At 29.7% G+C, this 18,515-nt stretch overlaps 1 protein-coding gene across 2 annotated transcripts; it reads right to left on the bottom strand.

The window, feature by feature from the left end:
* Positions 1-1,735: 1,735 nt before the first annotated feature.
* Positions 1,736-17,682, bottom strand: LOC132951776 (acyl-CoA Delta-9 desaturase-like). Of its 2 annotated transcripts, none has more exons than XM_061023726.1 (6): positions 17,523-17,682; positions 13,847-14,113; positions 8,200-8,330; positions 6,049-6,254; positions 3,861-4,046; positions 1,736-3,335 (listed from the first exon to the last, which is right to left on the bottom strand). In XM_061023726.1, the coding sequence occupies exons 2-6, from the start codon at positions 14,094-14,096 to the stop codon at positions 3,050-3,052; spliced, it is 1,059 nt and encodes a 352-aa protein (XP_060879709.1). In that variant the 5' UTR covers positions 14,097-14,113; positions 17,523-17,682; the 3' UTR covers positions 1,736-3,049. The 2 variants fall into 2 exon arrangements, with proteins under 2 accessions (XP_060879709.1, XP_060879708.1); XM_061023725.1 differs by lacking the exon at positions 17,523-17,682 and adding an exon at positions 15,245-15,550.
* Positions 17,683-18,515: the final 833 nt, after the last annotated feature.

Raw genomic sequence — 18,515 nt, forward strand, 5'->3', positions numbered from 1 at the left:
GTATTTGTCGTCACCGTCTACTAAGGCAGAACATGTAAAATGTTACACGCTGCAGAACCCGTAGTACTTTGTTATTTTAGATTCTGAGTGGAACGATGAATGTATTAATTTTACAATGATGTGTTTTTTTTTTATTTTTGTGTCTGTCATCACCTTTTAGGACAGTAAAAATGCTTAGATTTTCTTCAACAGTATCTTTTTTGATAGGAAAATTAATCTTGTTGGTACTTTGTACAAAAGTAGTTTTCAAAAGCGCCGTGAAAGACAAAAGAAAAATTAAGGAAAAACGGGAATTTTACGCAAAATCCATCTTTTACTAAATCGATTTTTGTTTTTGGTGTAACTTTAAAACAATTGAACGTACATGAAATTTTTACTGAATATTTATATTAGCATTTTCTATACACGATAAAATTTTGAAAATAATTTGACTCTTTTTGAGCTGTTTACGGATATTGTCAGTTTTCAATTTGTATAGTTTTTTTTTCTATGAATATCAATAAAATATTATTTGTTGGGTAAAAAAAACGTGAAAATTTAATGCAAAGCTCCTGATATATTTTTACAAAAGCAGTTGAAAATATTAAAAATTCATTGGCACAATTTTTTTTATAAGCATTTAAAGTTCAAATTTTGACAAAAATATAAAATTTAATAATTATTTTGTAGATAAAAATTTATAAAATATTCAACTTTTATAGCTAAGAGTTGAAAATTTAAAACAAGGTTCCACGTAAATAGGTAAATATATAAATTACCTTATTCACAATTATATCATCAAATATACTTGGTAATATCATAGGCTGACTAACCGTTTTCGCTCAGAATCGTTTTTCTTTTACAATGATATTATATCATTGAATTCAAATTTAACACCATCTATTACAGTAACCCACTTGTAACCTACTGTACAGCAAAGTGACATCCACTTGCCTATCTTTTTTTTATTATTAATACGTGCACATGTGATAAACATATTCATAAACATATTTAAGGGCAAGGCTCTTTTTGACATAATTTATATTAAAATTTAAAAGTAAATTATAAACGTAAATGAGTACATGCATAATCAAATATATACAACAATTAAATAAAGAAAAAAATTTTAAAAGCTTTAAAAAATGTTTAAAATATTAAAAAAATTAGGCATTCGCAATCAACCTTCTCATTGGTTCGTTAGCTAAATAATTTGTGGTGGCATGATGGACTTAAAAAGGAATGATAGATCTAGTGAAACGCTAGGGTACTTAAAGCATATTAGCGAAACAAGATCAGTGGATTCAACTTTGCCATTTAACAGTCGTTCAATAAATCTAATACCAGCAGTTCGTGGCCTTTGCTCAGTCTACTAGGAAAGGCCAAGTAGATTAGTTTTTTATTTTATTTGTATCTACGACATGACAAAGAAAAATGCATAAATGTTGGTAAATATTAATGATAACAATTATATAAGTAACAATGTAATTATGAACAATAGTGCCTATGCAATTAAAATAGCGAAAGGCAAGCAAATTAAAACATATGTATATGTGTACTATTATCAAATTAAAAACTAAACATTGTGTGACCCGAGATTAAGTTTAGGATCGCTCCGCTCAGAATCTAAAATTTAGTTTTATTATATTATACAATTGTCTTCTTTTGATTCGATTTCATATACTTAATATGACAATATAACACTGCTTAACTGTAATTTTTAAATAATTTATCGAATTTTTTTTTCTAATATAATGCATTTACATATATTATTGTGTATATTATAATTCATAATAGACAAACGTACAAGAATCATTCGATGAAATAAATATACCTAAATATAAATGTGTATAAAACAAAAAGTACATTAGAGAAACATCTGGGCCATAAGCTAATATGCAGTTACAATTATTATAGCTTACTATGACTATATTTTGAATTATTTTATAAAACAATATATTATTATTAACACAAAAAGAACGGTTTTTTTAACGTCCACTGGCTTGTGTGTTACAATTTAATGCAAGTTATATAATATAACCGTGGTTACTATGACAATAATATTATACCGTGTACCTACCATTTAATGTTTACCTAGTACGTTTGCGCGAAAATTAAGATATACTCGCTGTTACCTATATTATATAATATTACGATAAGCGACAACGAGGAAGCAGGACGTCCGGTCAAATGCGCTTAGGTGCTGCGAATATTATATTGTTTGATACGATTTTAGCGATAGCACTTCTACTCGGCAGCGATAAAGTATAGCAGCTTGTTATAATATTTGGTTTTCTGCTCCACGTGATATTATTATAATTTTGTTTGTTATAAAATACGATTTGAGCTCGAAAACAATAAGCTAAACAAACGAAAGAATTCGTATTCAGTTCGTATAAAACTACCGCTTGCTTATATTATTATATAATATCATAATATACCTATTACCTATAATAGTACCTATGTCGTATCCGGTCTTTCGTATACGGTCTAAACGCAATAAACACCCATAAAGTTCGGGTGGCCCGTTTGCACAAGTTCGTATATTTTAATTTATGCTGCAGCAATCGAAATATACGAATAATATTGTGACGCATTAATCTACCGTAGGTTTATATAATATGACGGTTTAGAGTTTTAGACAGTCGTTACCGTTTTGCCGTTTTGGATTCCCGCGAGGCTACGGGCAGTGTATACGAAACAACATGATAACAATATAATATAACGATACCCATTGAATATAATCTAAAATAACAATAATAATAATAATGGTATTCCAAATTAGTATCTTAGATATTATTTCGTGGCATAGTACACGTGTACATATTATATTATATAAAATAGGTACCTATATATTAACAACATAGTATAATATAATATTATATTATACGTAAGTATACAACACGTTAAATTCAACATTTAACACACACACACACATATACACGCATGCACACACACTCACATGCGTGTTAAATAATAATAATAATAATAATAATTATAATAATGACAGTAATAATCGTAACGTTTATGACGTAATGATGTATTATAATATTATATTGTAATAAATTAGTGTTTATGAAGTCTTATAGTCCCGCGTGTGCGCCGTTTCCGGTTTCTGTCGCCAGCTTCCGTCGCCGTGGTTGACGGCCACCTGCTGGACGAGCTGCTCGGATGGCGTCTTGAGATCGTACGCCCAACCAATGGCGGCGAACAGGTCCAGCCACAGCGTGGTCGTGTTCAACAGGTATCCGCCGAGCTCGGCTGCCCTGTAGTCACACGGGAACACGTGATGATAGTTGTGCCAGCCCTCGCCCATAGCCACGATTGACACCACCACGTTCTGTGCCGGTTGAATGCGACTGTGAAACGGATACAAACGGAGTTGGTAAGAGGTTTCGAGTGGGCGTGTATTTTAATAATATTCAATCGCTTGTCATCTTTTTATTTTTGTATATGGGTTGATGATTTTTAGCGTAGGGGTGTAGGGACTTGAGGTAAGTGAGCCGCGATCACTGTAAGTACCTATTTAAATTTGTATAATATACGTCAGATGGTCGTCAAAAAATCGGAATCGTAAAAACGACAATATTAGAAACGAGACGATTTATTTTAAACGTAATCCGATTGTATTGTAAATTGTTGATTTTTGAAATTTAAATAAATACGTTTTCGTATATAATTTGAAGTAACGTTTTAGTAAACGGAAAAGTCAACTGAGAAAATATGTTTTTAAACATTTCCACAAGAAGGTCTAGACACCAGATTTAATTTAGCTCTCGTCTACCCATCCGCTCCACCTAAATACACCTCCAAGAAGCAGACCCATATTGTACAGGTATCAATGTCGGAAGCACGACGGTTAATAATGGTTTCGTTTTAATTACTTGTCATACGGCTTGCTTCCCCAGATGTGAGCCACGCTGTTGACGGACCACGTGAAGTTCAAGTTCAACACGTACCGGACAACAGCCAGTGAGCTGATGGCTTCCACCCAGTTTTCATTCAACGCGTACACCGATATCAAAACGGGTATGATGAAACAGAACAACATCTTGAACAGTAAAAAGTGCCTGAAACGATAAAAATATGTATAAATTATTGTGACCTCGTGTTGCTGTGATTGTAATTGTAACACTGTTTAAGTGTCGTGGCTGAAATATCTCCAAAAGTCAAAACTATCGGTAGCAAAATACATATTATATTATATTATTACACTATCGCCTCACGAAAATAATCGTCTTTTTTAAAAAATTAGCTAAACGTAATTTAATGTGTGAACCACTGATCGGCAATAAAATGTAATAATTGAATATAAATGATATTACATCACATACCGTGTGGGGAATCACGGGTTGCACATACAATGATCGTTCCTGTACTAACGATGTAAAGTACTTATATTTTCTAAAACCGGTGGCACATATTACCGAAATAATCAGAGTTCGGACTTATCTAGATGAATATCTAGATAATTATTTGTTCATCTTTTATCTTATCTAGATGAATAGTTACAAGATATCTAAACGTTCATCTTAGATCATTTTTTTACTAATCTAAATAAATTCATCTAGATACATTTTGTATTGATAAAAATCGCGAAATTGTACAAACACGTTTTAAATATTTATACAGATTCTCAAACCAAGTTTATGGTTTATAAATAATGTAATTATTTTTATTTATATCATTATTATTATTATGTTCCTAGTGTCCAACTAAAATATACCTAAATTTAAAACCTATTTAAAAAAAATTGTATCTTTTTTTTATCTAGATGACTTTTATCTAAGTATTCATCTTTATCTTTATCTAGATAAATATGAGTTAAGTTATCTTTTATATCTATCTAGATACATTTGAGTTGCATTATCTTCATATTTATCTAGATAAAAAAATACTTATCTAATCCGAACACTGGAAATAATGACGTGGATAACCCACACAAAACCAAAAAATTATTATTTTATATATTTTACCGTGTTTGTTTTTACACAAAAGTATCAAAATTAAACTTGTATAATATTTTTACTGGAAGACAAGACCTCTAATATTGGGCTTTCTAAACTCAGTAAACTCAAGCAATATTTGGGTCGGTTCCAGAACAACCAGAACTCTGATGACCCAGTCCTCCTAAAGGCTCTTATAGACGTATACGACATAAAAATTCGATTAAATTATAGGTATAGGTATTTTAGATAATATAATAAATGCGAGTTTTACGACTCATAAAAAAGATAACAAGACTAAGTAAATAAATAGCAAGAGAAATAGTTAGAAAACAATTTATCTGGAAACCTGAGTCCTAAACGACGAATAAAAAATATCATTCAGACTTCGATAACGAGAATTGTTTAGAAACACCATTATTAATTTAATATGATACAGTATTAATTGATAAGACTTTTTTAAAAAAAAAAAGGTTAGATAATTTTGGGCATTTAGGTAAGTATATTGAAGACAATATTATACAGTTTTATCCAGAGACATAATAAATTACAATTAATTTACGCGGATATTTTTACGCAGAACCGTAAGCAACGTGGTCTACAAACATTTGGGATAAACTTTGTGCATTTTTTCTGTGGGCTGTGGACTAATGTCGCACGTATATAATATTATTATAATTGACATACGCACTTGGAAAACCAATGAAATTGTTAAAATTATTGTGTGTGTCTTGTATGACAACTGTCAGATGAAGACAGTCCTAAAGGGGTATCCACGACTATTGATTTTATAATAATAGGTAAGTATACTATAATATTATAAATATTATACTAATAGTATGTTATATAAAATCAATTTAACGAATAATACCCCGCAGGACGTAGCTAAAAATTTCATCTGCGGCAGAGGGGGAAGTGTATTTTTAAATCTTTACTCCCAATTTAAAATTTTGTTAAACATAAATATTATATTTGTTAGCTATAGATGGGGGTAATTTCCCCCCCCCTTAACCATGATTTCGGGTGTGTACCCGTCGTATCTGCTGTATGCGTAAAACGTTTCGGGAAACCACTGTTTCAGCTTTATAGTCTCTTGAATGTATATTATCATTTATCGTGTACTCACTTTGTGTGAAACTGCACCAGTGGATCGTTGTGGATGTCGGACATGTCAATGGTCTTGCCTTTTCTGTAGACCTCGGGGTGTTTACGTTGCATCAGCCAACCGACGTGCGAGAAAAAGAAGCCCCTGTTTGCGTTGTGTGGGTCGGCGTCCGTCTCGCTGAACTTGTGATGCACTCGGTGGTCGCGAACCCAATCCGGTATGTCGTTCTATACGGACGAACGAAATTGTATACAATTTAAGAATGTTTATAGGTAACCATATATGTACCTATTACAGTTAATAATACATTTTGATTGTAATATAAAATTATAATTAGGGTTCTAAATTTAAAATATTTCACTTGAAATATTTCAAAATTGAAAATTTCACTGTTCTTGAAATATTTCAATGAAATTATTAAAAATATTTTTTCTTCTTTTAAACGTGTTCGGTTATAGATGATTAAAAAACAATAAATTGATTACACACTTAGAATTAAAAAAAACCATATTATTTTTGTTGGTTTATTATTTCATATTTGTATATTCTATATTATATAGTGCTAAAAAATATTCCTGGCATTATATTGAGAATAAAAACATTTTTTACATGAGTTTTAAAATATTGTTGTATATTAGCGATCCAAAAGATAATGGTTTGTTATAAAGTTGAAGTCAATTCCAACAATGAATGAAATAATAGTGTATTCTCAGTAATTATTAAGTGTACAAAAGTCGTATAATATATGCATTTATGTGGCTGAGTGATGTGAAGGTGCTCTGGGCTCATTATTTAATACTCAGATCATATAGTTTGTAATGACTATTATAGATTTGTTAAACAACTTATAAATTATATATAAATATGTTACATATTTTTTTTGTTTCATACAATAAACCAACTTTTAAAAATATTCACTTAAAAGTGGACGACTATAAACTTTTAGGTATAATAAACATTTTATTTTTATTTTTCACCAAAATGAAATATTTCAAAATAAATTTCATGAAATTTTAAAACCCTAATTATAATGAGTAAATTGACACGTAATTTTCCACCGATGGGATCGTGTTAGCTAGATATAATCGGTAGTTATATTATTTATGACCTACAAAATATTACAAGAATTCCCATCATCTAGACTCAAATCAAAAAAACCCTCATGCTTCACTTCTGAAAATTTAACAAGTTCAAACTTCCGTGCCTTCGTGATATGGAAAAAGAAATGGGCAGAGTCTGAAATCAGGAGCTAGTAGTTAACCCTTGTAAGACGTTAGAGGGAGTGCATCTACCAAGACGTACGTTGCTAACAGGGAATCGTATCAGAAAATGACAAGGTAGATGTGGAGGACACCTTCTACATAAATGGAAGAATAGAAATGATCCTTCATGCGATTGTGGGGAGTCCGAACCAACAATAGTCACATAGTGACGGAGTGTCCGAAAAGACTTTTTTTATCAAGGGTTACTGGTATTCATAATATGTTACTCCGGAAGCTATAGAATGGATCAAATTACTAGACATAGACTAATATGATCTATAAGTTATAACATTTAATGTAAAACATTTTTAATTTTTATTTTGATTGTGTCACTTATTGTGATTATTGTTATTTTTATTGTGATATTATTTAATAATAATTATTATGTATATGATATGTATATTATCGTATTATGATATATGTTTAATTAGTTTGCCATACGAAATAAATAATTATTAATCCTAAAGTATGATTGACAACACACCATACTATGAAATGAATAATAATCGCTATACGTAGGAACATCAAACATAAAGTAGGTAAATAAGAAATTATTGACGTTGGAGAAAACCATAGTAATTATTATAAAGCGGAAATCAGAAAAATATATTATCATATTTTTGATTTTAATTTAATCCATTCGGTATTGAAAAACTTAATTCTGTGAGTAGATTTAGATTGAATATATTATTTAATAACCCTACTCGAATATTGGAATTGATTCCCATTTGCTAAATACACATTTCAATGTTCAATAAAACATTTGATGATTGATTATAGTATTATAAAAACCATAGCAGGGAAACAAATGTGTTAAGACGCAAAAACGATCATTAAACATTTGGAAATTCCAACGTTAACTAATGTATAACATTAATGTTAGTATAACATTAATGTTAGTATAACATACCTGTCCCGATACTGTGTAACACAATATGAGTATTAGTTGTAATGGTAATTTCGCTTTGAACGATCTATGTGTGAAATATCGATGTGCGCCGCCGGTAACTCCAAATCCACCAATACCGCCGACTATAAAAGCTGTGCCATAAACAAGAATTAATCAATGGAAGTTGAAAAATATCATCACTTAGAAAAATCAATTTGCCGCTGGTTTGGAGTAAACCAAACTTTAATATTGTGTAAATATCATAGGAATACCTATTTACTAAATAACTAACGTAGAGCCAACCAATAATTGTCTGTCGAAACCCCGAAGCAAGAAACACTTGGGACAAATCTAGTTGGGAAACCAAATTTCCACCATACCTTACGTATATTTTGACTGTACTTCTAATATTGTACTTTGTATTTTATTTTGATAAAATTATTATTGAATACAAAAAATTTTTAAATATTTTTTTTTAAGTTTATTTAAACCAGTACTTATTATTTAAATATTTTTAAGTTTTTATTTTTCTTCAAATTGCATAAAAATTGCCTATATCAAACCCCTTAAAAAAAAGATTAGTTAAATAAATTGTACTTGATATAGAAAAAAATTCTTTCTTTTTAATTGAAATTGAAATAAAACTTTATAAGGCCGTACATTTACATTCACACCAATTCGATTTTAATATCATTAATATTATTTTCCTAAAATGTATTTTATAGTTCTATCCCATCTATGGCAACGGTCAGATTAGGTAGGCCTCGCTCTCTGCAGTCACGAGTGCAATACGAAAACAAACAAAACATCTCAGTTATTGTCACGAATAAAAACTTTCTATTGTACCTACTCACATTATAAAAACCAAGTACCTATACTCGTATCTCGCATACTATATTGACAGTCATGTTCATAAAAAAAATAAACCTGAATGCATACGCCAGTTAGCTAAGTTATTAAATGTAACGTGTTAAACGTAGATATAAACGTGATCGTCAGATAAAAACAAGCAATTCAGCGAGAATTAAAGTACCATGAAAACATTTATATTTTTTAATTACTTTAAATCTTAGTTGTTTTTCAATATTTCAAATTAAAATTGTTTTATGATTAATACGACATTTTAAAATGTGTGCATCATAATATCTCATTCAAGTGTTATAGTTATTGGTATAAATAGGTATATAATTTACGATTTAAAACTTAAAGATTTCATTATAAAGGTATTGTACTGATAAAATATCTTTAACTTTTAGTTTATCTATCAAAGCTTAACACTTCAAAATGTATTATAACAATAGCATAGAATATATTATATTATATCAATACTTCATTCTAGCTATAGACAGTTGTTCAATTACGTTAATGCGATTGAGCAAATATTTTACAAAACCACTATTTAACATGAAATTACCCTCTGTGAGATGTCTTATTTATAATGTCTAAAATATAACGAATTGCATACGCACAATTAATCATTCTGTTTTCTCACAGGAATTCGAACGATTAAATTATTTTAGATGTAGTTCTGACAATAGTTGAAACAATCGACCTAAACGAAACGAATGGAAACAAAATAATAATAATAACCTATAGCACATAATATAAGTAGATACCTACCTACCTATATTACAATACACTATGGGTAAAGTTACGTTTAAAACTATTTATTTGCTAAATGTGGTTCGACTTGTTCCTTGTTAGCATAATTGCATCGTTAGATTAGATTGGGTTAAGTTGCATCGCTAATGCACGAACATTATCATTTTATTATTTCTATTTTAACATGTCCTTAAAATACTATATACGTTTTTGCGGCTCACGTGACGTGATAATTACTATTCTGCGAACGGTATGCCCGAAACATTATTGAGCGTTAAGCAGTATCTAGATAAGTTATCTGGATAAAACTAAATATGTTCAGTGGCGTATATATTATACATTTTGTATTAGGGGAGGAGGGGGGGATTGAGAACGTTACACATTTTTGACAACACTTAAAATTAAAAAAGACCTTACCACTGACTCAAAAAAACCCCAGGAAAGAATACGATTGAGAACGAATTTACGTGCAACGTTGCCATATAATTTATTTGGCTATTGAAAGATTCACTAGATTCAGTAATAGGTATACCTAAAATAAATATTCTTCAAAAAAAGTCATAAATTAATAATTATAATCTTATACAGATATATGGGCACATAATAATATTATGTAATATTTAATATGAATAAAACAAGTAAAATAAAATGTAGAACTTATAAAAAATATGTAATATACGGAATAATTTTTTAAACATGCTCACATCCATTTATTCTGATTTTTAGGATTTTTGAGTATACCTGAACGTCCTGAAGACAATATTTATTACAAATTCCTGATAATTCTATACTACTCGAGGACTGCCCTGTGGCGATACAAACTTCAATTTTTCAAACAAAAACCCCCCTTATTTAGTGGGTGATTCTCATTAAAATGTTGATGTATCTAAATCAAAATTCTAATAAGTAGTTTCTGAGTTATTAAAATGTTCATACTAAGGATAATAATCCTTAAATATGGTTTTACAAAAATTTAAACTATATTTAATATTAGATGTAGTATTCTGAATATTCATTATACTTAAATCATTTTTACAAATTATTTATATTGATAGATCAATAGTAATTAGAAATGACAAACATTTTCAAATCATCTAATCCCCCAAATCTACTTAACCTATTATATTTTAAATATTGTTTCTTCTTGAGTTTCAATTAGAGTTTGAATAACAACAGATTATCGTGCTCAAATTATCATTCGATTAAATTTGGCAACGTTGGAAAAAAAATTAAATAACGATCGTTTTCAATCGTGTTACCAAAAATAACGTTCTCAATACCGGAAAAAAAATTAAACCTAGTTATACCTGCACATTAAAAGAATAAATACAAAATATAGGTAATATATAATTATGTACAATAGCGTGTCTATAAATATTTAAATTTGAGTTTAAATAAGCTAAGTACGAAATTAGTGTTATATAACATTAGGATATAATTTTAGGTATACTATATTCATAATATATTAGGTTATTAGATGGAAAATATAAAGATCCTATTTTTGTAATAATTATTATATTACAATATATTATATTGATCTGCTTAACTTTTTTTTGGCCTATCTACCTATAGTTGTTATCATACCCTTCAAAAAGTTTGAATGACACCCCTGAGTTAATCAATTTTAGTACACAATTTATCTAATTTTTTTTTTCGATGTCTCCTTGTAATGCGCTAACACTAAGAACACTATTTTATAAAATTAAAAAAAAAAGCCTATTAGGGGATCTGACCCCCACTTCCTCCTTGTAAACGCTCCCAAATATGTTGGTACCTTTAACTCGACTTCTAGATTAATAAATTGATTTTCCAAAACTCTCGTTTTGATTAATTTATTATTCTTGGCGCATCATCAAATAAAAATATATTATACTGTTCTTGAAAATAAATGCGAGTGGGAATTTGTGTGCAAATAATAAAATTATACTGATATGAAATATTAACCCATTGATCATGATTATTCATTGATAATACGAATAATTGGTATTGGTTTGCTTGTGATTATAAAGGAATGGCCTGAAGGAAACACACACACACATACACAACCGCACGTGCGCATGCGCAATCACATTATTCGTTTTTCACTTTTTAGTTTTTTCAAACGCGTCTAACGTACCAATATTACAGTACCTACCTAGAAAACTATAGCACTATAATAGTATAAGCATCAAAAAACCCGTAAGTATTTATTTCTTTTTTTTCTTTTTGCAGTGTCAATATTTCCAACAGAACCATTAGAGCCTAGAAAAAAGCTCGTTTTTATCAAAACGTTAATCCTGATTATGCAGTTCCGGAAAGCACATCGACAAAAGCATTTTTAAATGGTTTATTTAAATATATAATAGTAATAAAATAAAATGTAATAAAATGTATTGATTTCTCTATGCATTTAAAATAAAAAACACAAATTTGAGAATATCTAAATAAAAACGTATTTATTTTGTTCTGGATAAAATTCGAATGATCTTTTTCTATTTCTAAATAATTTTTTAAAAACTATTATTAAATTAAAATGCATTTTTTTCTAGGGTCAACTCAAATGGTCTGACATTTGTGCATTGTTCTTTTAAACCTACACTGCCTATTGATTTGCAATGCAAATACACGATTGTTGTGACGAATCGTGATCTAATGGGTCATTCATAATAAATAATTTAAATTTATTTCATTAACCTCATGGAAAATTCCTCTTTAAATTAAGTATCGTTAGATCAATTGAAACCGCATATACTTCTATATTATTTATGATAGTATATGACGTACTTATAATATGTATAAAAATGTATACACCTAATTATTATTGCTAATACTATAATATTTTTTATATACCTAGGTAGTTTTTAAATAAACAAATGTTTATGATTTTGACATAGAATGAATGCAACTGTAAGCAAAATATTTCCATCAGTAAACCGAACAATGCCTCAGGAATTTATAATACTATATAACACAGGTACAAACATTAAGACTGGGTCTTTATTATTATATTGCATAACAAAATTATTACTTTGAACACTAGACTTCCTACATTCATATATTATTATTTTAGACATAACTGCACGGCGTAAACCAAAAATATGATGTATCCGTTTCATAATAATAATAATACTTTTTCTATGAACGTTTTTTTCTTTGCTCCAACAGTTTAGATTAGCCCCATCTATTAATATTGAAATTCAAGTCTAGTTGGTATACTGTGATTAATATAAAGGTCGTTTCCCTACCAGGAGTAATCCTACTCAATAAGCTTGAAGAAAAACCACACAGCTAGAAGTGTATATTATGTAGAAGAAATCAAAAACTCCCCGGGAAAATACAGTGGTTTTAACCGGACTCTGGTCGAAATTGGCTTTCGAAGGCATTTTTCGCTGTCAAATTCAATAACACAACCCGCCACTTCATAATGTGCGATTATACCTTAAAGGTGCAGTGCGAAGCGAAACGACTATACTGCTGACATTATCCCCCCCCCCCCTCGTTGTCTCTGTCACCCGTCCTACATTTTTCAAGTGAAACTTCTTCACAGAGGGTACGAAAAATAAAGAAAAGATTTTCGGCCGTCACGACACTATGATGGTTTCTATAGTAATAAATAATAATACATTATACATTATTATTAGTGTTAATTGAAAATTGTATTTTAAATTTTTAACATAAATAATTATACTAGTATTTATAATTAATGATAATAATATGTTTTGGGACTAGATATTATTTTTATTTTCAATTCGATTTTGCGTCTGTGTATAACCATAGAAACGAATAAAATTAAAAAAATTACCTAATTCCCACTAGGTATAAATGCCTATTATCTTGTTATTGCCTATATTATTTTACGTCTTATCAATACAACGTATTTTGTCATATTTATGATTCTTAAATTTTCTTTGACGTGGAAAGTACTCATACGATGGACGAATTTTTTATATTTTATTCTAATACTAATTCGATGCTGACCGTGACGGGCGATAATCTTTCTTTTTTTTCGTAGGTACCTCTGTAAAGAAGTTTTACATCATCCGCACGACATGCACATTTTTATTCAATCGTATTAATTCGTACTCACACCATACGTAAGTCTGCCATTTCGTGGAGAAGAAGTAGTTGCAAAAACAATATACGGATAAGACGTGCAACAAAGTGATGAACACGACGTTCGTCCATATGATTTCCTGCTTGCTAACTGGGAATGTCGACTCTTCTCCGTCGTAGTTGGTCGTCTCCTGTTCCTTTTGGTCGTCTTTCAACAGGTACGTTTCCTGTTGTAACATGTCGGACTCCGTTATGGTCGTCGTCTTCGCGCCCATCTGGACCATGGTGTAGGAGGGGTGCCCTGCAACGCAAAATCGAAACAATAAATAATATTTAATTCGACCGTTGTCGGTATTATTATACATAATAATGAGTATAATAATATTAATAATATAATATTATATATGTTGGTGCGTGGTACACCGTACATGTTTTTTTTACTCGTTTTTAGCTGTTTCGTCGCGCTGCGCGCGCATGTCTCTATACATAATAGAGAAATTACGCTAAAAAAAAAGTGCCGCCACTACAAAAGAGAAATACAAAATGGACACATAGTACGCAATAAATAATAATATAACAATATTCGTTCATTATGAAACACTATTCTATTCGCGCGCCGTCATAGACTGCGATATAATTATAATATTATAACGGTCGTTCGACAATACGATGCAGTACAACAATAATAACTTACATAATAAAATAATATATATACATATTATAATGGAACGTATAATATATTATTATTATTATTATATTGACGTAACCGTATAATATGCTATACACGACAAAATTCGAGCAATATTTTTTTATTTCGATTTTTTTTTTTTTATGATCGTTTAGTTTGTTCGGCGAAACGACGGCGGCGGTGGAAATCGAATTCTTAACGCTTGTGAAACGGATTCGTCTGAACGGACCGACACGAGACGCGAAAGCGTCGGCGGCGGTGGTTTCGCGAAAAACTGAATGAAAAAGGGAACGTTGAGCGTAACGCTCGCGTCTATATAATATAATAATACAAATTCGAATGAAACGCTCGCGCCAAACGGTACGCTCGTTAATGTTATAATAGTACGCATAACAATAATAATAATAATAATAATATAATGCACGCGATATCCAAGCGATCGTTGTGCAAATTTCATTGACTTTTTTCGTTTTCGGAGTTTTTGTTTGTAAACACACCCGACGACCGATCTGTCGCCGACCGCGGTGATTTCTCGGGACTATAGAACGAGTGTGGATGTAATGGTTTCGAAAAAAAAAATTTAATCGTCGCCAACAGTATATAATATATAAGTAATATAATAATGTGTGCGTGTATCATATGGAATTTTGACTTTTTCGTACGTCACGATAATAATAATATTATAATCGCTTTGTCGCAGCGTTTGTTTAAAGTTTTTTTTGTTTTAAATAATAACAATAATACCTATATACATTGTGAGTACCGCGATTGGAGGAACTCGGCGAACGCGTCTTGTCCAACGCTGGCGAAGACTTCTGACGTTTCAATACATTTGAATATTACGTTTATTTCACAACGATTGTGCGATATAGCCGAACAAATAAATTATGATAATAGTGCAATTTTTTTTTAATTTTAATTTTCACCGCCTCAGCAAAATAGTTGCCAATAAGATCCTATTTGAACGGGCTCGACAATGAAAACGGTAAAGAACTAATGAATAAATGATTCAATAATTAGATCGGTGTCGACTATATTATTATCGACTGAATATCACACTGCAGCGTGACACAAATATTGCACTGAATTATTAAACAATTTTTAATTGTTTATCTCGTGGAGATATTAACACTGCTGCAGTTCTATATTATATTCAGAAATCTAAAATTCCTTTTTAATCTAAAATATTCGTTATCATTTAAAAAATATTAATTATAAAGTCATGATTTTTTTTTTTTATGAGTACGCCTGTTGCAATATTAAAACACGAATTAGATCACTGAAGACAATTAAAAAGAATTACAAGAAATTATGAGCATTTAATAAACCATTTACCAATAATTGTGTCTGTCATAATATGATTAATTCATTAAGCAGAGCAAACGCGTACTAAATTACAATAATATTACAAGTTACTCGTCCGTGCTAAGGTATTTTAACATACGAGACAATTCCTATTTTTATTAATCAGTTTAAGTGGACGAGATATTTTTAAACGGTTTTTAAATCAATATTTAATATTCAAATGGTGAAATAGAAATATATAACATCATACAGTATACACACTGATAACTAATAATTCACAGTTTATTATATAATAGGTAATAAATATCACATGTAAAAAGTTGAGTTTACAACAATTAGTAACCAGTGGCCCCATTCAGCTCTGTGGAAAACTGGAGGAGTGTGACAAATATATTTTATTTTATTTGTAGAAAATTCACCATATACCAAATAAGGGGGGACGTTGGTGATGAAATATAATCGTTCTACAACAGAAAAATATCAAACTCGATAGGTATTAATTTTTTTATATGTACAAAAGCAAGGTACGCTCATCACTTAAATCTGAATTAGGGCTAGGACTTATTATGTAATATATAATGCTCAATTTTCATTTCATTTTGAGAAAATAAGTTAAAATGTGTAATGAAAATATCATATAAAATTAAATCACAGATAATTTCCAAAACTGTATCCATTAAGTCAAAATAAAGCATCTTTAAATTTTAATACAGATTGAGCGAATGAACCTTAGTATTTACTTTTTATGTAGGTGAGCTGTTAAATCATTTTTGTTCGTATTACACTCAAATAAATCTATTGCATTTTAAATAGATTTAAATGGTTTTCGTCAAAGACAAAACCACTGAAGTATGAAATTGAAATAATCAGCGTAGTATGATGTCAGATATTCACATTACTTTCGTTTAAATTATATCTTCAAGAAAAAATGCACTTTTAGATTTCATGTATAGTTAAGGCATGCAATAATATGCAATAGGTATACTTTAAGTATGCAAAATAAATTGATAATTTGTATGAATATTGCCAACTCGTGAACATGACTAACCAAATTTGTAAAAGAAAAGGCAAAAAATCAAACCACATATTAGTATTTGTATTAGCCCTAGATCTATCCTCATACTTTTTAAAAACATTTTCACGACCATCTTAGTAGTTATAACTAAAAATTTAAAATAATTTTAAAAAAAGTGATATACCAAAAGATTTTATATAACACCTAATAGTACCTGTAGAATTATGCATGCTATACAATCAGACAAAATATGTTTAATATTCTGTAAATTGTAACGTATAAATATAGATGAAAATTTCCAATGTCAGAAAAAATGTATATTAAATCGATAATAGATGCAGGGAAAATAAATGCCAATAACATTTCATTGATGCATGAGGCTTTACGTTGTGTATGAATAAAATTGTTTTTTAGAATACAACAAATGGACTAATTTACGAGCGAAAACTTGAAAATCTTCTCCGATAGGATATAACGTCTAATAAGTCATAAGAGACATCGTCACAAAATTCAATGTCGCTGAAACACTTTCAAAATGTGTCTACGACCCAGGTCTCGGTTGTTAGTTGAATTTGACAAAAATTTTAAGTAGATGTAATAGTAAAATATAAATTATTGTAATAATATTATATGTTAATATTTTGAATCGTTTATATTATAATAGGTATAATAAGTATGCCATCCAATGGTATATTTACTCACCCAAAATCAATAAGAAAAAAAATGCTGAATCGATGATGATATCAAATATAATATTTTGACGAGTGAAGACTGCCACCAGTCTCTTCGTTGGTGACTCCTGCAGCAACTACGCGATTTTTCATTCCATTTTCGGCGAGTTAGCTATAGTGTCGGTTAACGCGGCCCCACTACAATGCGTCATGTTCGATGAAGAAGAAATGGTATTTAACAAGCAAACACCTAGGACCTAATTCCAAATGTAAACAGACAATTCAAAACACTTATATATAGTCGTACGAATGTGTATTATGTGCATGTATTACTACTACATATATATATATTATTATTATTTCGAAAGTTAAATAATATGTGTATAGGCGCAGTATATATATATATATAGGCGCAATTCGTGTATATGGCTTTTGATGTTTGTAATCGACGATTGGAGTAAGATTAGTCGAACCACAAATAAATAATAATATTTTATGAGCCATTGATTGATAATAATATAAATTTAATATTATATTATTATTATATGTATACCTGGCTCGTGCCTATACCTAGTCACAAAACGCAACAAAAACGAGTATAACATAATTATTATTATTAAACAATCTAGATTTATGACAATGGTGTTTATTACAGTTGTAACTAATATGGAATATAATATTATAATGTTACATTTTGACCATTAACGTATTTTTATCAATACAAATTACATTTAAATTGATAATAATTACTCGAGTAACGAACACGTTATGAACGACCATATTATGTTAAACGACATATTATACTAATTCACGATAATTTATTCGTATCACCCAAATATTGTATTGTTACGATTTGTTTTGTCAACACATCACGCTATCACATTATACTTTTAACGGTTATACGTAATATAAAAACTACCTATATACATAAGAAAATTATAACTGTCAACTGTCTAGGCTAGCTTATAATTAAACATTTCAAATGGCAGTGACTGAATAAATCCAAGGAGGAAAAAAATTGTAA

This window comes from Metopolophium dirhodum, chromosome 9 (assembly GCF_019925205.1).
Source record: "Metopolophium dirhodum isolate CAU chromosome 9, ASM1992520v1, whole genome shotgun sequence".
Lineage (NCBI taxonomy): Eukaryota > Metazoa > Arthropoda > Insecta > Hemiptera > Aphididae > Metopolophium > Metopolophium dirhodum.

Bases quoted from the DNA above. Each gene is read 5' to 3' on its own strand.
- LOC132951776 (XM_061023725.1), bottom strand. The intron at 8,331-13,846 runs GTGAGTACGAAT...TTTATGGCACAG, and splicing joins ATGGCAGACTTACGTATGGT to CTTTTATAGTCGGCGGTATT. The intron at 4,047-6,048 runs GTGAGTACACGA...TTATCGTTTCAG, and splicing joins CTGGTGCAGTTTCACACAAA to GCACTTTTTACTGTTCAAGA.